Raw genomic sequence first — 25,297 nt, forward strand, 5'->3', positions numbered from 1 at the left:
GCCCCCGCGACCCGACCTCGGATAAGCGGGAGACAATGGATGGATGGATGGATACATCAGTAGATTGGTTACTCACCTTTGTGCAGTGTGGCATTTTAACCTGATGGTACAATTACTTGTTAATATGAGTGATTCTTAGGGTCTTATACTATAAATGTATCAAGAGAAATGTGTCTCAGTTAGGCCACTTCTGACCACTCCAAAGTGATGCTTTTATAGTAGGTCACATGCTAGAGATGAATAAACACTTCACTGATTCTTTAGAAGTGTCATGAAGACCCAAGGAAGATTTTGTTAACGCTACCTAAGAGTAAATGAGTAATAGAGGCATTTTTGTAGTACCTAAACTCAAGAATCACCTATAGATTAGTGTTAGAATGTTTCTTTATCTCCTTTCTAGCAGATTACCCAATCTGCTGTGTTTTTTATTAATCTTTCCCTTTTTTTGTCATAATAACACCACAGGCTTAACAAACAGAAAGCTCAGAGCTTTCATAATGATACTTATTGCCATTTCAGGTTCAAATAATGTGGCGCGAACAAACACAAAGACTGAAAATCAAACAGCAGAAGGAACTACCAAGATAATAGCACCGTCTCCAGTAAAGAGGTAAACCACTTTAAATTAATCACATATAGAATTTGTTTTGTCTTTTTTTTTGTAGAAAAATCAAATTCCTACAACATAACAGTGTCACCTTCTTTTCTTTAAAGTTCAAAAATAATCAAGCAAGACAGCAGCCCAGAAGCACAAAATGAAAAATCAACTGTCCCCTGGGATGAGAATGGGCCTCAGAGGTGAGCCTCTTACCAAGCTGTTTAAATGTCTCTCTGCTTGGCATGTCTGCAAGTTTGGATCATGGCAATCTAAGCCTGTAGGAGTTGGCTGTCTACCTTGTACAACCTGGTTCTTCTGGTAACACAAGTTACTGGGGCATCCGGGGACTCCATTCACATTTGGAATTCTGCTGCTTTCAAAGTAAAAATGTATATGAGCAGAGCCTTGTGATGCAGTCACTCCCTTAGTTAAGTGCAGTGGTGTGGTCATTTGGCACCATTTGGTCCTGAAGATGTGGCATAAAACATAGGACAGGGTTTGTGGGGTGTGCGATGGGCAGTGCGTGGGTTTATTCACATGTTGATTGGCTCTTTTTCTGGTGTTTTCATTTTTTTTTTACTTTGCTAAATAATAATGGGAACATGTCACTCCTCTTTTCCAGCCACTCCACTGAGGCCCTGTAGAAACATAATTAAGTTCAAATCCTTGATATTTGCCTACGGAGTAGTCAAAGTGTCAGCATCTATGTATATAGAGGAACTCATAAGCTTTGTTACTCTTTCTTGACAATCCTGGTCTGCAAGTAGGTGGCATCTGTTGGTGCCACCTTTGCGTGGCATCAAATCTCAGTGCAGAATCTCTTGATTTGCCCACCACCATCTGAACCCCGGGTGGCACGGTGATGCAGTGGTAGCGCTGCTGCCTTGCAGTTAGGAGACCTAGGTTCGCTTCCCAGGTCCATCCTGCGTGGAGTTTGCATGTTCTCCCCGTGTCTGCGTGGGTTTCTTCCAGGCGCTCCAGTTTCCTCCCACAGTCCAAAGACATGCAGGTTAGGTGCATTGGCGATTCTAAATTGTCCCTAGTGTGTGTGCACGCCCTGCGGTGGGCTGGCACCCTGTCCAGGGTTTGTTTCCTGCCTTGCGCCCTGTGTTGGCTGGGATTGGCTCCGGCAGACCCTCGTAACCCTGTAGTTAGGATATAGCGGGTTGGAGGATGGATGAGAGTTTAAGAAACCTTTTTAGACCCTCATGTTCAGCGAATATCTTTCCAACTGAAATAGTTTTGATGTTTAAGATACAAGTAACCGGTCTTGTGTTGTTGTTTGTTTCAGGACTCTTCATTTGTGATTGTCAACTTTGTAAATTTGTTATATAGCACTGGTTTCAAAACAGTCCCTAGTCTGATGTCACCTGAATAGTTTTACCATTTCTGTAGGTTGCATAGGATAAAGGGGTCTGCTAAGTGAATAAATGCAAATGTTCCCCCATGTTGCCATGTGTGAATCTAGTTGTCATTAGCCTCAAGGTAGAAGCAAAACTATTTGGTGTCCCACCTCTTGGACTCATCAAACTGTGCACAGCAATTCAAGAATGGTGCTACATCCACGTAGATCATAGAAAGCATTGATGTAAATACTGTATGGACCTGTCACGTCACCTGTCACCGTTTTCTTCGTGGCACAGCCTTGCCTGATCACCTCCATTGTCCCATAAGAATAAAGTTGGATATCCACATAGGATAGCTGTTGCATGTTTATACAAAAGGCACTAATATGTGATTTATTCAGCTCACTATTCTAATACTGATTCTCGTATACAGTAATTCAGTTCTTTTCTCTGTCTTGTTGAGGGTCTGGCTTATTAGAAATATCCAAGCAACCGCTCATCTAAATGTGTAATGTCTGTCTGTGCACATTTCAACAGCTTTTATTTACGAGTCACACAGCTGAATATTCTGTACCCATGGTTTTCAATCTGGTAAATCTCTTGAGTCGTGCTGAGTTTTGTAGCAGCTAAGCTCTCAGTCACTTAATAAGGCTATTATATAAAATATTAAGGGACAAGCTGCTTGCCAGGGATAATGTGTTTCTGTGCACATGGTTCTGCAGTCAGATTCCTAAGAGACACTGACAAACTTCAAATACTGAAAAAAAATGACATTTTTAAATGAAATTTCTAGAACTCATCTGCCTTGGCTAATAGAGCCACTTACTAGAGAATGTTGCAAGCCAAAAATTTAATGATTTGCTTTTTTTGCTGCAAACAGTTGGAGGTGAAAGTCGGGTGAGACTGAGTCACGATGTACAAAGCACATGATGGTTTTGAGAAGCGACTGGTGTACAATGTGCAAAGAAATAGTGAGCCTTTTAACAAAACCATGTGGGAAATGATAGCAATTAGACAGACCATTTCATCATTTGTCAGGATCTTTTTGAATATTCTTCTCAAACAGCAGCCATGTATCATGCTCGGTGATCTGTAAAATGTAAGATGTGTTTCCAGTGAAATATATTAGTAATACTAATGGGTCATCAATAAATTAGAGATGGTAGAAAATGTAAATAAAATGCTGATTGTAATGAAATTTTGGAAAGTGCATTCAAGTCCAAAGTATTTGCCACAAAATCAGAAGCAATTACTGAAATTATTCCTATGCTGTGAATAAATGAGCTACAAAGAAAAACTAAAAGAATACTTCTTCAAAAAATTATTTTTTTAATCTTTTACTTGCCTAGTATTGTTTGATGGGTGAGAAAAACTTTCTTCTTCTTCTTCTTTCGGCTGCTCCCGTTAGGGGTTGCCACAGCGGATCATCTTTTTCCATATCTTTCTGTCCTCTGTATCTTGTTCTATTAGGGTGAGAAAAACTTTAATTTTGTAAAGTAACAGAAATAAAAAAAAAATCCTAATACCATGGGCTTGAATAGAAACACAACTTGTACAACAGCAAACGTTGTCAAAACGTCCATGAATATCTAACATCACACATCAGATACCCAGTCGCATGCTCACAAAGTCCCTAACAAATGTGTTTTGGATAAACTATTGTTAAATACAAGTGAAATACCATTACAATGAATATCGTTACAACAAAATTTTCATTACAACAAAGTATTTTTATGGTCCGGACAGTTTCCCCATATGACAGAGCCTATAGAAATCTCGTTACAACGAAATACATTCAGCAGATACTTTCATTACAATGGAGTGCCCAAAAGACCTTGAAATGCCTGAATGAATCATCCACAGAGTAGTTAGTTCTGTGGTCGCAGCTCAGTTGTGCACAACGATCCCCGACCACAAATATTGTAAATTTTTATTTTTCTTCAAACTTTCCTCGAGCTGTTTTTTTGCTGTGTTTGTTTTCTTTGGCTTCGGTGATACCTTTTGCTTATTTCTCGTCAATATTTGAAAAACATCCATTGGAATTTAACTCATTGTCACTCTCTTATAGAAATGGCAGATGCTCATTCAAGAATCATTCCTATTAGTGCACCACTCATTCAAGAAAAAGCAAATTCACTGTTGTGAGGTTTCTAAACTCTTTTGGGACCTACCCCAGCACGGCGACACAACAAAGAGTTTCCCGAACTGCAATCACCGTGTCTGTGGAAGACTGTTTATCCATTGCTGGGGCAATAGCAGGCTCACAGCACTGCAACGGCTCGCCACCGATGCAACTCCAAAAAGATCTCGATGGGTGATTCAAGGAACATTATAAATACAGGGAAGAGTGTTACTTGGCCACTAACCTGGCTTATAGCACGACCACAATGTTTTCAGATTTTCTTCTGTGGCGCTCTGCTGCAGCGCTGTGAGCCTGCGGTTGTCCTGCCCTGGCAATGGACAATCTTCCACAGATGTGACAATCACACTTCAGAAATCTCACAATATGAAGAAAAAGAAAAGGAAGATTCTGCTTCTGACTGATAACTGTGCTGCCTACAGCATGCTTTCACATTTAGATAATGTTCGAGCTGAATTCCTCCCACCCAATTCAGCCATTGGATTTGGGCATCATTCGCACCCTGAAAGTGTATTATCGCAAGGAAACGCTGAGAAAAATTCTCATCAGCATAACTTGTAGACAGGAGGAGTTGAAAACTAACATGAAAGAAGCTGTTGAAATGATTGCAAAAGCCTGGACACAAGTTAAATCAAGCACTATAGCAACAAATATAGAATCTCATTACTACAAAATTTTCATTACACTTCATTGGCACTTCATTGTAACGGAATTTGACCTGTAAATCAATTGAGTTTAAAAAGGATCAAGCTTTTACAATGAAGGCCCACCTCCCCCATTTTCATTAATTAGTAATCCTGCCCAGTAAAAGCTTATTTTTTGGCTACCATGGTGCTTCACATTATATTACCAATCTAGAGTGTGATCTTAGAGATTTAGGTTAGTTTGCTTGTGCTGTTTCATTACTCAAAAATCAAAAGTACTTTAGTTGTGGTTTTGTGACCAACTAGCCACGCGGCCGCAGAGAGCTTAAACAACTCGGCACATCCACATAAAAAACGACAAGGAGTGAGCAAGCTTTCTTGGAGGCTTTTACTGGACGTACCTCGTTGTGAAAAGGCGAATCCACAAAGTGGGACAGACTGCAAGAGAATCGTTAAGACAGCTAAGTTAAGGAACGTTCTGGCCACGCGGATCAAAGAAGGATCCTACGGCAACTTAGTAAAAAGGGTAATTCCACGGCAGAGGACCGACCGCAGAACATTGCTCCACATCTGCTAAGTAAAGGGACGTTCGTGCCAGGGATCAAAGGGAGGATCTCAGGGCGACTTGGCTGAAAGACAGTATTCACACCGCAGATCGGAGGGCAGCATTTCCACAGCATATTTTAAATCAACTCTGCCTACTGACTGGTTGAAGCGCAGTAAGGGCTGTTCATGCTCTGTTTTCAATATAGATTGGCATTTCTCGTGGCCGTAAACAAGTAGAAAATCAGTTCACAGAGAATCTGAATTGGGATCTGATTGCCTTAAGCGTTTCAGCTTTATTTACTTTGCCTCTTCTGAATCGCCTGAAATTGGCAGTCTTCTTTTGGTGTAGCTCGCTACAAAAGCACTCAGTTCAACTTGTACAGTTCAAACTCCACTGTTGCAGACATGGAGAAGGTACAGTCGACCCTTGATATACGACCGGCCTGACATGCGAACAACTTGCTTTACGACCAAAATTTTTGTTTTGAATTACGACCAACATCTTGCGTTACGACCCGAATGCGGTCACGTGTATCCGTTTGTGCGATTGTAAACAGACAGCCAAGAGCCTTTGTAAGCATCAGTCGGAGCCCAGATACATGTGTTTGTGGATGTAATTTCGGTCAGTGCAGTGATTTATATAATTTATTTCGATAATTGCTAAGGAAGAAAGCGAAGGTAACAAAAGTAAAGAAAGCGATCACAATAGAAATGAAGAAGGAAATTGTGTGGAAATATGAGAGTGCCGTTCGTGTGACCGATCTCAGTATTATGTACAGCATGTCGAAATCCACCATCTCGACAATTTTACAAAGAAAAGATTTGTATAAGGAAACTCCTTCTAAACAATAACCACTTTCCATTTCATTCTCCTCATCCTTCCTTCCTGCAAGCCAAAGATGTCAACTTAAATGGTGAGTACAGTATGAAATTGTTGTTTCTGGTAGGCTAGGCACTTTTTATAACTTTTTGGTTAGTACATTAGAAAAAGTATTGGTGTTTTTGGTAAATTATGCACATTATACAACCCTTTTATATTAAAAAAAAGTTAAGTAAGTGTTGCTGTGGGCGGTTCAGAACACATTAAGGGCATTTCCATTTTTTCTTATGGGAAAAATAGTCTTGACTTACAACCAACTTGAGTTACAACCAGCCCTAGTGAACGAATTGAGTTTGTAAGTCAAGGGTTCACTGTATATAAAACCGAATCTGCTTCTGTGGCCAATTCAAGACACACGCGCTATTCCAACGCATCAGCAAGCAGTCCTGTAACCAAAGCTTGTGCATCGGCTGAAGCTGCGCATGCACGCACATCCTTTGCAGAGAAAGAGCTTACCATTAAAAGACAATGAGCAAGAATGGAGGCAGAGAGACTTGCACTGGAGGCAGCACTAGAGGCTCTTCTATCCGAAAAAGAAGCTGCTGCCTCAGTAGCAGAAGCTGAAATGGTAGAAGCTGCAAAGGATTTACTAAATGATGAGATCCGCAGCTGCCAAAGCTCATCTCAAGCTAAGGGAAGAATGGCAGAGTATGTACGGCAGCAGAGTGTATGGCTCACACTTGACGCTGTCACCTCTCAGCCTAACTCAACTACATGCATAGAAATGGAAAAATCACCTGCAGCACAACAAGACGTTATACTGAGGAGTCCTTCACGCATCTCAGGTGACCACCCATTTTCTATGAGGGTTCAGGCAGGAGATGTCCAAAGGGTGTCATCACATTCACCACACGCCATTTACCCAAGACTTCCCCACCAAGCAGGACTGCCTGATCAGCACATCAAGACCCCTCCTCTAAAGAGCAGCCCTCTCACAGAACAAGCCTTAAACACAGGACTGTTCCCCCAGCATAACCAGTATTCTATGCACCAGATCCAGGCTTCTGACATGGTTGACTTTGCAAAGTATTTGGCACACAGGGAACTTGTTACAACTGGACTCATAAAGTTTGATGACCGACCTGAGAACTACAGAATGTGGCAGTCAACCTTTATGAACGCTACCCGAGGGTTAGACTTGACTGCCACTGAGGAGCTGGATCTGTTAATAAAATGCCTGGGGAAAGAATCAGCAGAACATGTTCGCAGAATCAGAGCTGTTCAAATAAATAATACCCGGCACTGTCTGGGTATAAGTAAACAGGAGAAAAAAAATGGCTTTTGCATATTCAACATGGTTAAACATGATCCACAATGTGACAAAAAGGCTCACAGACAACAGCTAGAATCCTGCAAGACAATGCCAAATTAATTGAGAAGAAGACACTCTACGTAGCCTCTGCTTTGGCCGCTGCAAAAGTTTGTATGAGCTAATGACGCTCTACAATACAATACAATACAGTTTATTTTTGTATAGCCCAAAATCACACAGGAAGTGCCGCAATGGGCTTTAACAGGCCCTGCCTCTTGACAGCCCCCCAGCCTTGACTCTCTAAGAAGACAAGGAAAAACTCCCAAAAAAACCTAGTAGGGAAAAATGGAAGAAACCTTGGGAAAGGCAGTTCAAAGAGAGACCCCTTTCCAGGTAGATTGGGCGTGCAGTGGGTGTCAAAAGAAGGGGGTCAATACAATACAATACAGTACAGTACACAGAACAATTTCTCAATATAGTAAGAAATAAAAAATATACATTTTAGAAGTACAGAGCAGAATTTAACAGTAGATGATATATCCCATAATAAGATTTGTATTTATATAGAGTCCTGGAGACCTCATCCTTCAAGCTGCCTCCCCCAATTGGCCATTCCACAGCTGAAACAGTGCTGGGCCAGCCAATCCGATGAAAGGACTCCTCTCTCCCACGATTCCTGCGATCCTCCATCTGGGATGACTTTTCCTTAGGCAGGCAAAACAACTTGGCAGGTGGGCCATGGCACCAAGTGCCACATTTGAGTACCGAGAAGAAAAACAGAATAAGTGAGGGTTAGTATACAATTATAACTGTCATGTTACTTATGTTTAAGTGCTAATGACTAACAACAGAGATGCAGTCTGTACAGTTAATCAGCAGCTCTAGTCAGGATATGCTAAACTGAAGTAGTGAGTCTTCAGCCGGGATTTAAAAGCTGAGACCGAAGGGGCATCTCTTATAGTAGCAGGCAGACCATTCCACAGTTTAGGGGCCCTGTAACTAAAAGCTTGACCCCCCACTGTTATTTTATTAATCCTTGGAATCATAAGCAGACCGGCATCTTGAGATCTTAATGTGCGCTTTGGTTTGTAAGTCATGATAAGTTCAGACAAGTAAGCCGGACCTCGACCATTTAATGCTTTATATGTTAAAAGAAGGATTTTGAAATATGCCCTAAACTTAACCGGGAGCCAGTGTAAGGATTTAAGAACTGGAGTTATGTGTTCGTATTTTCTTGTTCTTGTAATAATTCTCGCAGCCGCATTTTGGATTAACTGGAGGCTGTATAAAGAACAGTTTGAACATCCAGTGAACACCGCATTGCAGTAGTCAATCCTACTAGAGATAAATGCATGAATTAGTTTCTCAGAATCCTGTTTATTTAAAAAGCGCCTTAATTTCCTAACATTTTTAAGATGGAAGAAACATGTTTTGGACAACTTTGTAATATGCGCTTTAAATGACATGCTAGAGTCAAAGATAACTCCTAGATTGCGGGCTGATTCAGTAAAATTGACTGGGATTCCCACTGAGTTAAATGATGACAAAATATTGTTGTGATCAGCATCATTCCCTCCAACAATTAACATCTCTGTTTTATCTGTATTTAAAGACAAGTAGTTCTTATTCATCCACTCCTTTAATTCACTAACACAACTAATTAAAGACAACATTGGAGAAACTTCATTTGATTTAAATGAAAGGTATAACTGGGTGTCATCTGCATACGAGTGAAAATTAACATTATGTTTCCTAATGAGAGATCCCAGTGGAAGCATGTAAAGTGAAAACAGTAAAGGTCCCAGTACTGAGCCCTGCGGGACATCATATTGAACTTCTGTGTATAATGATAGAGTACTGTCAGCACATTTCTGTACATATTGGAATCGAATTGATAAGTAAGAACTAAACCAAGCGAGCACGGTGCCTATAAGCCCAACATCATTTTCTAGCCTGTGCAGTAAAATAGAATGGTCGATGGTGTCAAATGCTGCACTTAAGTCCAACAACATAATTACAGTTGAGTTTCCTTCATCAGAGGATATCAGAATGTCATTTACAACCCGTGTTAGTGCCGTTTCTGTACTATGACCAGTGCGAAAACCAGACTGGAATTTCTCAAATAAATTGTAATGCGTAAGGTGTGTCTGAAGCTGACTGGCGACTACTTTTTCTAGTATTTTAGAGAGAAACGGTAAATTTGAAATAGGCCTATAATTATTTAGTATATGTGGGTCAAGGTCTGACTTTTTAAGTAATGGTTTAATGACTGACACTTTTAGTGCATCTGGTACTGTGCCATGCAATAATGAACTATTGATAATGTTTAGGATAGGCGCTGCAAGAACATCCATTGCACTTTTTACTAGTTTTGTTGGCACTGGATCTAGGGAACAAGTAGTGGGCTTCATTTTAGAAATTAAACGTAAGACTTCCTGCTCAGTTACAGAATTAAAATTACTAAAGTGCTGAGTGCAATGTGAGACAGGGTCTGCTAAGCTAGTATTTGGTTTGTACTGTGATGCAGAGATCTGGGATCTTATATTTTTAATTTTCTCATTGAAGAAGTTAATCAAGTCTGTACTGCTAATGTCTGTTGGTATTTTGCACTGTTGATCTGAATTTCCATTTGTTAATTTAGCCACTGTTCTAAACAGTGCCCGAGGATTTTTATTATTGCTATCTATTAATGTAGAATAATATTCTGACCGAGCTTTAAAGAGGGCTTTTTTATATTTATTAACACTCTCTGTCCATGCAATTTGAAAGACATGTAGCTTTGTTGTTCTCCATCTGCGCTCCAGTTTTCGACACTCTAATATAAGAGCTCGAGTGTTTTCATTAAACCAGGGAGAGTTTCTATGTGCTTTGATCACTTTTGTTTTAAGGGGAGCCACTGTGTCCAGAGCATCTCTCAAGGTCACATTATAATGTGATGTTAGCTGATCTAAATTGTTTTCTGTGTTTACATTTGATGTTAACTGATCTAAATGGTTTTCCACAATTACACTCGACTTACTCAAAGTACTGTATCTATAAATTTTGAAGCAGAATTACAATCTAGATGCCGCACTGTCTTTGTTTTAATCTGGGAGTGTGTTGGCAAGGGCAGGACTAAATCAAATGTAATTAAGTAGTGATCAGAAGTAACTTCATTTAATGGAGTAATAATTACATTTTGAATTTCAACTTTGTAAGTTATAATTAAATCTAATGTGTGGTTATGATTATGAGTTGGACCTTTGACATTCTGACAAAATCCTACTGAATTTAACAAATAAGTAAAACATTTGCTAAAAGTGTGCAGTTTCCACATCAATGTGTACATTAAAATCTCCCATCAGTACTACGTGATCATAATTTATAGCCAAGTCAGATAAAAGGTTGCTAAATTCAGACATGAACAATGAATACGGCCCTGGTGGTCTATAGACTAGCACTATAATTGTGTTGGAATCTGTTTTAATATTTAAAATGAATGCTTCAAAGGATGTAAAGTTGCCTAAATTTTTAGAAGTGATTTGCATTTTGTTACAATGAATTATTCCAAGGCCCCCTCCTCGACCTGAATCTCTAGACTTATGAAGGAACGAGTAGCCATCTGGTGATGCCTCAGCTAGGGGTACAGTGTCACATTTACTAAGCCAGGTTTCAGTGAGAAGACACAGATCAGATTTTGTACTTAATATAATATCATTTACCAAAACAGCTTTAGTGCCAAGAGAGCGAATGTTCAATAAGCAGCATTTAAAACTGTATGCTTCTTTCTGAATTGGTGATATACTTTTTGTTTTAATTTGTAGTAAATTTCTATTACAGATGCCCCTGGTGGAGGGTCTGGTTTTATCCCTTGGTCTAATTATACACCTTATTTTTTGGTTATTAATTAATTTAAGGTTTGTATCAAGACTAAATTTACTGGATGCCCCAAGACAAGGATTATGGGTAACAGCTTCAGGAAAGTAACAGGTGGGATAAACAACAGCCTGTGATTTAAGATCACATGACTGCGGCCTGGATGGTGCTCTAATCAGTCAACCAGGCAGTTTTGCTGCCATATTTTGGGATAATACATAAGATCCCCTCCAGTTAGGATGAAGACCATCTCTTCTGAAAAATCCAGGCCTTTCCCAAAAATCATCCCAATTGTTCACAAACGCTATGCTTTTGTTTGCACACCAGGTTTCTAGCCAGCAGTGAAGGGAATGCAATCTGCTATAAATCACATCCCCTCTATATAATCTTGGTAAGGGGCCAGATACAACTAAATTCCGACATTTTCTTTTAGCTTTGATGCAAAGAGAGATGAAGTTCCTCTTTAATACCTCAGATTGCTGTGAATAAATATCATTAGTGCCGACATGCAGCAATAAGGTAGATATTTCATCGTCGGCAACACGGTCCAATGCGGCCTCTATGCCAGAAATCTTGGCCCCTGCGAGGCACTTAACATGAACTGCTGGTTTAACACAGTTTGGAATTCTAACATTCCGCACTATGGAATCGCCAATTATGAGCACTTTCTCATTCTCAGTTTCCACAGGCGCGCTGCGGAGTGCTGAGAATCTGTTCTGGGTCCGAATTGGTGACCTGGGTGCCGGGGGACTACATTTTGGATTCTTAGACCCCCGTCTTACTGTTACCCACTCGCTCTGTGGCTGAATTGGTGCTGCTGACTTTGGCCGTGCACTGACTACAGTGGGGCCAGGAGAGACTGAAGCCGAATCAGAAGTAGCCGAATTGTCTAAACAAACCGAGTCGATCCAATTTTCGGTTTGCCTAATCGCTATCAGATTCCTAACGCGGTCCTCCAATTCGCGTATTTTCCCGACCAACTCTAAATTAACTAAACACTTTTGGCAGGTGAAGCTGTCTACAATGTCGGCCGGAAAACCTGAACTGTACATGCTGCAGGACACACAACATATAAACGTGCCCTCAACGGGCAGAGAGTAGATAGAACTTACGTTTAGTATTGATGTCATCTTCTCCGTTTTCTGTAGTTTACTTAAGTGCTTTCTGCTTCAGAGACCGTCGGCTTCAAGTTTCTCACTGCCGGTTATTTCTTCTGGTCAGCTGCCGGCTTTACTTCCGATGAACTTGCTCGGGTGTTTGCGAAGGGTTACGTGCCTGTGGGAGACGCCGCTGCTCTGTGCTTCTGCTCGGTGCTTCCGCTCGCTGCTACCAGAAGTGCTTTCGCCTCTGCTTTGGCCGCTGCAAAAGTTTGTATGAGCTAATGACGATATCCTTGTCCCAGCATATTCAAGCTGCCTTGTGGGTTGTCCTCACGTTGGCACTGTTTTTTGAGTTATCCCTCTCCCACTATAACCCCTCTTTCTGAAGTGATATTTAGCTTATATTTTAAGTTGGCCAAATGGCAAGGCACATGCAAAATGATAGTAAAAATCAGTTCCAGGCCCTGAGAAGGTAAGCAATACCTCCAGGAGACAAGAGGTGACGCTAGCGCTGTTTATTCTCTCTCCACCGCAGCTCCAGGAAGACATCTTAGGATAACACCTAGCCCCTCCCACAATGCCTAGAGAAGGTTCCACCCCTTCCACCTGGGATCACCATAAAAATGGGTGGTGCCCAGAAGGAGGCATTCATTCTGGACCCCTTGACCTCAAAAGTGACAGAGTGCCCTACCTTTGGGCTGCTACAACCCTCTGTACTTTGATGCCAACGGCACTAGTTTTCATTATTTTTTGGCAAATAATTAAACGGTGTTTCCCTGAACCTTTCATCTGGCATCTTCACTATTCACCCGGTCATATATAACCCTTTTTGCGTGATTAGCAGACAAACAGACATCCAAATGGAAACAGCTTACCATTTTTCTTATATAGATGAATGCAGAAAGAGGTGCATCTGCTAATTAAAAGCTTGATCCCATTTGAACTTACTACTCTTGTCATGTATTTTCCAGAAGTGGTTTATTTAAAGGTAATTTTGCCAAAACACATACATTTTGGACATTGTGAACCTACCTGACATTTCCAATAAAATGCCATTTTTTCATGAACATTTTGCTATTGTTTACTGCTTAATGGGTCTCCTTTCAAGCCCATTGTATCAGAAACTTTTAAATTAAAAGTGTTTTTCTGCCATCGGTTCTAACAATGTGCAGTAAATAACAAATGCAAAAAATTATCAGTTTTTTGCTTAGTATTCTATTAAAGGAATTAAAGTTTGTTTTGGTTTTAACCAAAAGAAAGTAAGAGAAAACAAGATTAAAATGTGATCAGAATTATAATGGTAAGTAGCCAGGTGGATGCTGTGATGCTGAGGTTGTCTGCAGCCTTGGCATCATCTCCTTGACCCTGGGATAGCTAAGGCAATGAGGACACATAAACAAGCAGCAAGACTGGTGCAAATGTGCTCAATGTATTTTATTTCCACACAATAAAAGCCGTGGCCAAATAAGTAATCAGAGTAAATCATTCCATAAAATTCAGGGTTCACGAGGAACATAAAGCAAAAAAAAAAATAATAACAATAAACATTCCATTAAAACCACAAATAAAATCTGAATCAAAATTTCCATTTTCTCCTTTTCAGTGTGCTCTCCCTCTCATCTTGCCATGCTCACCCTTCTCCCAGGTATGCTCAGCAGGTCAGAGACTCTACTCACGACTCCCATCCCAGTCATCTCCCTTGATGTCCACTCAGACACGCTGAGTCTGACTCTGTCTTCCCTCCACCTCCATTGGTCCATAGGAGCCTATAATTTCTCCTGCTCTCCACTGTGGAACAGGAGCGATCCCATCCACCCCATGCTCCTATGGGGAGGTTTCCCCTGACTGCTTCACTGCCTTCTCTCCACACTGGCCCCAACTCAATTCGACTCTTTGTCTTCTCCTTCACCTTAATTCCTCAATTTTTTTACTATTTCCCTTCGTTCTCCTCTCAGACTCCTTCATACTTTGTGGCTGCAGTTGCTTTGACTAATGACCTGCAGAGTGTGAGTGAAAATACTGGCTGAGCTGATCATGTTTGCATGTAAATCCTTTTTCAGCCAGTTTCCTTATTAAACACTCCAGGGAGCATGGCATTGCAGTGACATGTACCCACATCCTCAAGCCTTTTTATATCTAAAATCCTGCACTGCCAAAGACCCCTTACTTGTTTCACCACAGATGCCAATTCACACATTAAAAGGAGGAATTTAATTATAACATGAATGGACTGTTTCATCATGGTTAGAGACTGTTATGATATTCATCCATGTTCCTCACCTCCTTATCCAGAGCAGGGTCATGGTTAGCTGGAGTCTATCCCAGCAGTCAAAGGGTGCAAAGCTGGAAAAACACCTGGACAGTGTGCCAGTCTATCACAATGCAAAGAAACATACACCAGGGCCAGTTTGGCAACATCAGTTCATTACCCTGCATGTCTTTGGACAACGGGGGGAAATTAGAGCACTTGGAGGAAACCCACACAAACACGGACTGAACATGCGGTGGCAGTCTGAAGCGTCATTGATTGAGCCAGAAAGGAACACATAAACATAAAGCAGAATGATGGACACACAACACAAAGTATTACTTAAAGCCAAATATGTAGAATCTGCTTAGAAGTCCTCACTACAGTGGCTGTGATTACCTAGCCTTGATTATAATTATGGAGAAAGTGGGCTGCCAGATTCTTTTATCTGACCAGGAGCCCCCCCACAGAGCATATTTCTTCAACAAGTCTGGCGTAGAATGTCATAAGCTGAACGACTTATGTGACAGAGTGATAGTCCACAGTAAGAAGCAGTGATGATGGCTGTTTTCTTTGGATTCTTTGAGTTGTACACCAGCATAAACTGAACCACATGGGAGCTGCTACCCAGCAGCCACTGCCACTGCCTTTCTTCATGTGGAGGAAAATTGATTGAATGTTACTGCATGAGATCTGGATGTGAGAAATGACCCAGCAGCTCTGTTGTCCAACCTCATGAGACTTCTGAGTCGCCATGACAGCTGGAGTGTAATTTCACCCAGACTCCTGTGAATCACATGCCAAGCCATATTGGCATTGATGCCTGGTAGCTTTGGACTCGTTAGTTAATCTCCAGTGACCATCACTGTCTTTATTATGCTGCTGGACCCTACCTGAGAAAGACATTCAAGGCAGCACTAAACGACTACTGATTAATGTACACTTTATTAATTATGTACGTATGTAGCTATTTATGTTTTCTAACATGTGTTTATTGAATATTGTATTGCTAGCTTTTACTGATGGCAAATGCTGGTAGGAATTCTGATGTCTATATGACAAATGTAGGGAATAAAAGCAAGAACATGAAACACTGTGTGTAAACTTGCATCAAGTGTGAGCCTCAGCTACAGCTGTGCCCCTTCTGCAGTATTTCATTGCCTAATATAGCGTTTCTCAACCTTTAAGTATTTGCGACCCGAGTTTTCATAACAGTTTTAATCGCGCCCCCCTAACTTTTTTTTGAAACCCTAATAAAATTTATTCCTATATTTTTTGCTGCCAATACAAGTTTAAAATTTTCCTACGAATAGCGAAATTACGCCACATATGGCAACATTCGCACCCCCTTTTTTGTTTCTTCAGGTCCCCACAGTTTGAGAACCGCTGGCCTAATAGAACCTTATTGTGGCCAGTATTGGTTTGTTGGTGTCACATAGCACAATAGCAAGGAGACACTCAAAAATTGAAATTACAAGACAGAATCAGGTGAAAAGTGAGTTTGTTTCATACAGCATTGACAGTTAAGGCACAATGCTTGAGCACTTAGGACCCACAGATCTAATAGATCTGTGTTTCACTTGGTTATTCGATGTCAGTTAGCCCAAAAAGTGCCTTCACTCATTAACTAGACAGGATTTTGAAAGTCAAGAACAAATGTGGCTTTATTCTCATCTGAGTACTTCTTTTATTGCTCTAAAGTTTGCTTTGTCCACTGTTGGCCCCATTGCCTGTTCTTGGGAGAATTGTAAAGAACTTTTCTCCGAAAAACACAGGAGAACATGATCTCACAATATTGAAGACTACTGTTTGTTAGGAATAGATTTTTGATTCACTTTTATGGGCATTTCTTCATATATTTTTTTTGATTTTCCATTCATTTTGGCAGGTTTCCTAGCCCTAGAATTCAAATGTATTATTATTCCGATGTTAGTTTTAAATCTTCTTTATTATTTGCACTGTTTTGTCGCTGTGTTGTTAGATTATTGTCGTTGGAGGCTGTGACAATTTGGGAACAATGCGAAAAGATAAAAAAGTCATCTTTCTAATCCGAGTTTGTGGATTACTGAACCGTTTTTGACTCCTGAAATTTTTGATTTCTGCCTGTAATTTTTTTTTTTTTCTCGTTTTGGTTTTGACACTAGCACAGCTTGATCTCCCAATTTCAAGCCTTTTTGGCTGCACCATTTCTTCTGGTCACATTCTGTTTATTTTATTAGCATGTCTAGTACAAGGCTGCATGCATGAGCATCTAAATTAAAAAAATAAAGAACATTTAAGTCATATTCCAACAATTCAGTATTCTATAGCAACAGATGACAACTTTAAAATGGCAATAGTAGACATCCAAAAATATAAATGGACTCAGCAGTTAAACAAAACAGCTACTGTAACAAGAAGCATAAATATCCTCAACAGCAAATCCAAAGTTATGAGCTACAAGCAGCTGCATTTGGTAAAACTGATTGCAGAGTTTTGAACAGAAGATGGATGGTCAAAGGTAAATATTACAAGCAATAACTGCACCTAGACAAAATTCTTTGTGATTTGAAACTTCTCCCATTGATAGTAATGACAGCTCATGTCTATTGTGAAGGGCCCTGCTCAGTAAAAAGTGAAATTATATTAAATAAATTAATGACAGCTTCTGGTGACTAATTTGCATCAGTCATCCATTATGTGCAGACAGAGATTGAATGGTTCTTACATGTTTCCAAATGATCGCAGCTTTTTCAGTTGTTGCATTACAGTTTGCAGTGTGTGTACAGCCATTACTACAAGGTCTCTCCTTTTTTTAGGTTAAACTTGCTGAAATGATCAAATAATTATGTCGGAAACTTTTTTAGTAAAGCAGTTAAGTATATAAAAGCTTTAAATACAATAAAGCAGGGGCCTCCAACTCCAGTCCTGGAGAGCTACTGTGGCTGTAGGTTTTCATTCTAACTTTTTTCTTAATTAGTTTTTGCCGCTAATTAACTATTTCCCTTTATTTTAATTTACTTTTCTTGAGACTCTGACCACTGAATTGATTCTTTTTTCCTTAAATGTCACCTAAACATAAATTTGATGTGAAGTGAGCCAACAGATGACCAACTAAGTTGGGGCCTCAAACTCCAACTTTCATTTACTTTCTTAATTTGAAGCCAATACTTGTTGCTAATTAAACCCGTTATTTAATTCCATGGTGCTCATTCTGCCATGGCAGACATTTCCAAAACTGTTGAATTTCTTTTTTAAGAGCGCTGTCAAAATGTTTTGTGGACCTGAGCAGATCAACATTACTGAGGCCTTCACCTTTCTTTAGTTTCAGTTATTGTGTGATGGACGCAGGTTGTTGTTTATGTGTTGGTTCATTTTGTGTCTTAATATTGTTTGGTTGGTAATTAAGGAAAAAATAAATAATTAAGGGCCCCGAGTCTTAAGTTGTACATCAATTAAAATTAAGGCAAAGAGTTAATGTGTAGCAAAATCTGGTCACTGATTAAGAAAAGGGTTAGAATGAAAACCTGCAGCCACAGTAACTCTCCAGGACTGGAGTTGGAGACCCCTGCAATAAAGTATTCTCATTTTACATTATTTCACATGATTTATGTTTTTTCATAATGGATACAAAAAAGTTCAAATTATTAGTATTAAGAAAAGCTGACAATGGTGGTGTAATGAATTGTACCGCTGCCTCTTGGCTTTAGTAAACTAGGTTTTGTCACTGTCTGTGACAGATTTTTCTTCCAACCACATGTTAGTCTAACTGGTTAAGCTCAGTGTCAGCAATTGTGTGTGTGTGTGTGCCCCCTGACATGGACTGGTGCCCAGAAACTATTGTGTTGTGTCTGGCACACGCTGTTTCTGAGATGGCCTTAAACTTAGCCGTGAAATCGAGTAAGTGAGTTTTGCACACAGTTAGATTAATAGGAATAAATTCAAAAAGACAGACCATAAGGAAGACAGCAGCGCTGATTGCCAAGATGTAGAGGGTGCAACACATTGTCAAGTTTTACATAGACAAAAAAACGAGGTTGGTCAGAGGCCATCTAGTTTTATACTTTTATTCTACATTTATACATAGTATAGAATAAGTACTTAATGTTTTTGCTTTGCAGAGTGGCCCTGAGACTTTATTTATAAACTTTATTCCACAAACGTATCCATCAGCAGTTTCACATATTTGAACACTTCATTTCTTACACTCCATCCTGCAAATCATATTTTTTTACATCACAGCAGAACTCAATCCCAGTGCCATTCACTCAAATATCTTAATTCTTGAATTTTATATCATTAATATGAAAGCCTCACTGTATTTATTTACACCTAAACTTGAAGTGGAGAATGTGGATTAAATGATGGATGGATGGATGGATTATTTTTACAATGCTTGTTATTCAATTCATCAGTGCGTTTTTCAAATCCTACTCTTGGCCAGGATGGGAGGATGTGGTGTCTTTCCTTTTAGAAATACTCATAGGACAGAAACCCACCCTGCCTGGGAGGCCTGTCAGTATACATTAATTATATTCCTGAAAGTACTTTGCTTCCAGTGCCGGACTGAACCCCAGCTGGAGCAATGTGCTGCCAGGATAAGCTCCAGCTTCTGCCAGTCTAAACTGGGTTTATTGACTGGTGCAATTAATGTGCTCACATTGAGGAATTTAAAATATTGTCAGAATCAAAATTGAATTGTAAAGGAAAAGAATATCCATTTTCTTTTTAACATCCCTCCTAGTAATGCAATATAATTCAAGTGAAAGGCTGCATGGGAAACTCATTAAATCTGTATCTCATTTTATACAATGACAGTACCACCTAATGCTGTAACTGACTTTGGAAGGAATCCGCATTATCTGTAAGATTAACACATAACATTCATTGCATTCTTCAAATCAAATATCGTTCATCTCTGTTTAATTTCTAAAGCCCTATTTTAAGAGTTTTAGTCAACAGGAAACTAATGTGATTTGGTACCAGTGCAAGTCACCAAGCTGTGCTTGTGTCAGAATAATCCCAGTAAATGGTGCCATTACGTGATCACAAAGTTAATGCTGTTAAAGCAGTAGGATGGCATTCGCTGTCTCAGCTTAATACCAGTGATGGATATGCGCAAAGAAAGGCTTCTAGTATAGACTGTGTGTTTAGCAGGAACGTGAAAAACACTCCTACCCTTTCCTCTGTGGGCTGCATAGCATATTCACTTATTAGCAAACAAACACACATTGAACAGAAGCCTGGAGGAAGAGCGTTGCTGAACGCATCACATGCTGAATCAACAGTTTACATGGCAGACGTTTCCAGATCCGGCCGCCTGAAGGTGGTTATGTCTGCCAGATGAACAAGTGAAGGTGCGCTGCAATTGACTAGCATATATTGGCTAGAAAGCCCACCACGGACAGATCAGGTTGACCCCTTGCTTTGATAGACTTGAGATTGGACAGACGTGCCTGTTTGCTGAACACCCCAGGGAGCCTCAAGCCCCAGATGGTGGGGCTTTAGGCTTAACTGAGTCAAATGGAATAGACAATGAAAAGCCTTTTGCAAGTGATAAATTTATAATGACCTGCAGCTTATTTAAAAAGAAACAATAGTGGCACATCACCTCATAAGGCCTTATTTTATATTGCTACTTTGCTAACCATTGCCACTTTTCAGAGCAACTAATAACTTCATTTAAAAGGGAAGAAGCAGTACTTTGATGGTATTTAATATAAAATATTAACGGTGCGGGAAAAAGACGTTACAAAACACAGAGGGGCATGATTTGTGGCATTTATAACACTCTTGTCATTCACCACAGCACAGTTACTTTTTGTGCATTACTGAAATGGCACACCAGGGGTTGGTTCCTACCTTGACTTCCATACTTCTGGGCAAAACTTTGACTTCATGCCCCACTAGAAATGAGATTTAGCAGGCAAAGTAAATGGATGGATGAAAAGGAAAACACTTTAAATAAAGGGTTCTCTTTGTACTATATGGCAGAATGGGCACCCAAATTGTGGCAGGGCAAGCACTTGAACCCGGGTCCCTTGATCAGTAACACAGCATAGCCTCCACTGTGCTGAGAATTAAATATCTTCTTATATAATACGCTACCGTGGCTGTTCGTTTGTCTGTCCAGGATTTTAAATCATCTGTAGCTCGCAAACCATTTGACCTATTGATCTGAAATTTGGTACACATATACTACGTGACGTCTACTATCTGCTTTTGGGGTGAACATGTACCTCCAAGGTTATTCCTCTTTTTATTTTTATTTTATTTTATTGTAGAATCAGCTCAGCACATGTGTACGGGCGCCGTTCTCATCCCTACCACCTTCGTCATCACTTCCCCTACCTCTTCATATCTTAAATTATTATTGAGGCAGATTCAACACTTAAGTGCCAGATTAAGTGAAAAATTAAGAAAAACATACTAAATAATTGCAACACAAACACTGACTTAATCAGTTTTAACACGAAAAGATGCCGACGAAAGAAGAGAAGGAGCGGGCCGCTATGGTGGAGAAAAGATGAGCTGCTCAGAAAGCTGCAAGCGCATCAACCTCTGAGCAAACGAATAATAAACGTACAGAGAAAGAGGATGAAAACTAGGAATGCTCAAGTCAAGTGTATTCACTGAGCGTTATCGTGCAGTGTGCTGTTACTGGTGTTATATAATAGAGGCCATCTTAAAAATATAATTACAACTGCCTAATGAAGCCCATACTGCTGTACAGTGCTGGTTTGCTTTATGGTCATTTTTATTTTTGTCTGCATTAAAAATATGCATGTTTGGAGTCCAAATTATTTCTTTAGACCAAAAGACATTGCAACTGTACCTCAAAAGCACAGTAAAATGAAATTATAGATTGCCTGGGGAAATAAAACAGAGATTTTCATCCAAATATCCATTTTCTGCTACTTATGCAGGTCCTTCAGCAATCTAAGCAAAGATGCCCAAGCACCTCTGTTCTCTGCCACCTCCTCCAACTACCCCTGGGGGATACTGAGGCGTTTCCAGGCCAGCCGAGAGATATCATCTCTCCAGCTTTTCCTCTGTCTTCCCAGTGGCCTCCTCCCAGTTTGACATGCCAGAAAAAACACCTAATCAAATGCCCGAATCACCTCAACTGGCCCCTTTCAATAGGGAGGAGCAGCGGCTGTACTTTGACCTCCTTCCAAATGTCCGCTTTTCTCGCCCTATCTCTAAGGCTGAGCCCAGACACTCTGTGAAGGACCTTATTTCTGCCCCTTGTATCCATGACCTAGTTCTCTCTGTCACTACCCCTACAGTCAGTTTCAGTCTGCTGAAGTACCTGCCTTTGACTGCCACAATGCACCAGACCAGGGGTAGGCAACGTCGGTCCTGGTGAGCCGCAGTGGCTACAGGTTTTCATTCCAACCCAATTGCTTAATTAGAAACCAATCATTGCCAATCTCAGACCTTATTTAATTTTATGGCTTGTTAGTCTGTGCAATGTAAGGCTCTTATATCATAGATTTTTTTCCTTTCCAAAGATATCATCCAAATGATATGAAGCCTAAAACAGATCATTTTCAGTCTAAATCAAACCGTGCATGATGAACACACACAGATGTAATTGGAAAAAAGCTAGCTGGAGAACTGCTGGCTGCTTTGTCTTTTACATCTTATTGCTAATAAGGAGCAATTAAAACACTGAATGCAGCAGTTTAAGATTGAAATAAGCAATTAAGGTTGGAGAACCTTAACAAGCGAGACCACTAAAATGAAGCATCAAAATGTCACTTAAGCAATATGTGCTTCATCAGCAATAATTGAGTTCTCGTTAAGGAACTGGGTTGGAACAAAAACCTGCACATACTGCGGCTCACCAGGACCAACGTTGCCAACCCCTGCACCAGACCATTGTGTCTCCCCTTGTAAAAGCCCAACCACCACACACTTGCTGAAGTGTCCCACCCCAAGACCTGGTTCCATGGCAGGCCCCGGTTTCCTAATTCCAAGGCGAGGTTACAGACTCCTTGACTTGCTTTTCTATAGAGGTCAATATGAATCACATTTAGTTAGGTCTCTGACAGAGTAATAGTTTGCCTTGGGTGACCCTACTAGGTGAAAGAGATATTCATATACTTTCGAAATGACAATATTTGTCTTTTTTTTTCCAGTGGTTTATATAATTCTTCAAATGATCGCACTAAATCTCCAAAATTCCCAACTCCTAGACGTCGGACCCCTTCAGGTGGGAGTGACAATGAAGCCGTGCAGCCACCAAGACGCAGGTAATAATTTTTAACTTTTCAGTGTCTTTACTTAAACTGACCAGGCAGCCTGATGGTGGAGAAGCTCCCCTTTGATATTCACAGAAAAGCCAAAGGAGAAGTGGTCTAAAAGGGCTGCCACAATTATAAAAATACAATTCAAATTATTTATGTGATTACAAGTATTATTGAATTGATGTTTTTGTTCCGCTTTAGTCACATATTTTTAATATCTTTGTTAAGTATGCTGGTACAGTGCTGTTCCTTCAAAGTCCCAGGTTTTAAGTTCAAGTTTATTCTCATGTGCACAGAGTACAGGAAATGTCTTATTTACACATCCCACAAGCATACAACCTGGTGCCACTTATTAACACCCTGATAGAAAACTCTGATATTCAGACATGGACCTTACGTTGAAGCCTTTTGGGTATTTCCTCATCTGTGGGGAGAAACTGTCCTAATTAAACAGTAAGGAAAAAAGTCTTCAGCTACAATAAAGTGTACCCATTTTACATTATTTCACATGATTTACGTAGTCCACATTTTTCATTACAGATGCAAAAAAGTAAAATTTTCAGTAGTAGCCTCCATATACCTCTGGAAAAATGAAGCCAAAATATTAACTTTTTTCAACAACAAAAAAATGTTATTATGTGTAACAGAAACATTTATATAACAAAACGTCACCATCACCACAGTAGGATAAGTATGTCTAGTGTCGACTGCTGTGCTGATGCAGATTTAGTATGCGTGCTTTTTGTGATATGTTTTGAAGCAGTCACCAAAGCACACAGGCACTTTTTGAGCAGATATCAAAAGATAATTTTGTCCCAGTGCCTGAACCACACAATTGATGGTGTCCATCGTGTTATTGTAGGCCAAGCCAGTGCAAGGCTTAGTGAGTACCAGGTTTCTGCTGATACGAACATTGACAGTTGCTGCATTATGAACAGTGCTTCGGAGGTGGACATCTTTCTTTCCTTCCACTTCATCACAATCATTTTGCCTTTCTGCCACACAGCTACTTACTACACCCAAACTGGAGCTTGACGTATTCGAATGACCAGAGTCACCAGGTGTCTCATAGCAGTTTGGTCATATAGTGCTGTATACATTGATTTTCCTTTGAGGTAAAATGTTAAAAGTATAGAAACTGTCCATCGTTAAACAGTAACGCTGGTCAAGCAAAGGGTCCACCATTGATAGCACAGATGACATAATGACCCTATATTGACTGTATTTGCTGTCTCACTTGGTTCTTTTACCAGTGTAAAAGTATCGAGTTCCAGATATACACACTTGCTTTGCACGCCATATAGGACTTGAAACTGAATCATCCCATTTGGATGTGATGTACTGTACAATATAATTCTCTTGTAACTCATGAAATTTTGGTCAGTCCTTATGTCACAATTTGGAGTGTACACCTTCTGCATACTTTTACAGTTTCAGTGCTGGGTGATTGGCTTCATCATAGTCAATGTTAATTTTTAAATAAGTGAAAAATGACACTCACTCCTAGCTTTGCCAAAAATAGGTGTGTGCAAAAACTGGTTTGTGGACCAGTGCCAATTCTGGAGTGGTTTACCCACAGTATCAGGAGACTGAAAAGCCGCCACAGCGACAAGGAATGGTTTACTTGACATTTCCGTCACTGCTCAACATTCTCCACCAGACTATCATCAACAAGTCATAAATTGTCCAGATAATCGTGACTTCTTTAGACCGGGGTTACCTGTAAGTGGGCAAAAATAAGGTGTAGGATTGTCAGCAGTAGTATGAAGCTGACAACAAGCACAAACATCACCGAAACTTGGAAGGTTAGAATCTACCGAAAAAGTGTCTGTGCTAACTTCTGATGTCCAATTCACATTGTCATCACTAGACAATGAGAGTTGACTGAGAGTTGGTCTCGTCTGTTACAGGAGATGGACATCTGAAGCAGAGCTCCGTTAGCAGCGGCTTTATTTTCTCACGTATTTCTTATTATTTTGAGGTATCCTGTATTTAACTGACCCGAGGAGCTTCCACTGCAGTATATAAACATGAGTAACAAAAAGGGAGGTCAGAAAAAAATGGAAAAGAAACTTAAAGCTACATCAAAGTCTAGACAGACATCAAGCGAGGTACGGCCTCTCGGAGACTGACCTGGAACAGGCAGATGAATGCGCAGACTTCCTAGGACACCGCTCCACTGCATCGTCTCCAGTCGAGCGCGAAAATGGGAGCGAGGGTGCAAGTGATGCAGGTCACGATGGATCGCCGATTTCAGAAGATCACTCGAAACTATAAAAGGCCTTGCAGTATGTGTTCTCATCTACTCCTCGCAAGCCTGAAGCATCGGCTGTAACAGGGGCTGCAATTCCACCCACGGAGCACGAAAGCCGAAACGATGTGTCCGAACTGAAGGAAATGATCACAACATTGGCCACGGCCACGGCCTACGGCCGTGAGTGACCTTAAGAAAGACAT

At 40.3% G+C, this 25,297-nt stretch overlaps 1 protein-coding gene across 2 annotated transcripts in view; it reads left to right on the plus strand.

The window, feature by feature from the left end:
- epb41l4a (erythrocyte membrane protein band 4.1 like 4A) overlaps window positions 1-25,297 on the plus strand; it is a 523,500-nt gene that overhangs the window by 456,970 nt on the left and 41,233 nt on the right. For both annotated transcript variants that reach the window (XM_028804831.2, XM_028804832.2), the window contains exons 14-16: window positions 520-610; window positions 715-798; window positions 22,733-22,846. In XM_028804831.2, coding sequence (XP_028660664.1) covers window positions 520-610; window positions 715-798; window positions 22,733-22,846 — 289 coding nt within the window. The remainder of the gene's footprint in view (window positions 1-519; window positions 611-714; window positions 799-22,732; window positions 22,847-25,297) is intronic.

The sequence above is a fragment of the Erpetoichthys calabaricus genome, chromosome 7 (genome assembly GCF_900747795.2).
Source record: "Erpetoichthys calabaricus chromosome 7, fErpCal1.3, whole genome shotgun sequence".
Lineage (NCBI taxonomy): Eukaryota > Metazoa > Chordata > Cladistia > Polypteriformes > Polypteridae > Erpetoichthys > Erpetoichthys calabaricus.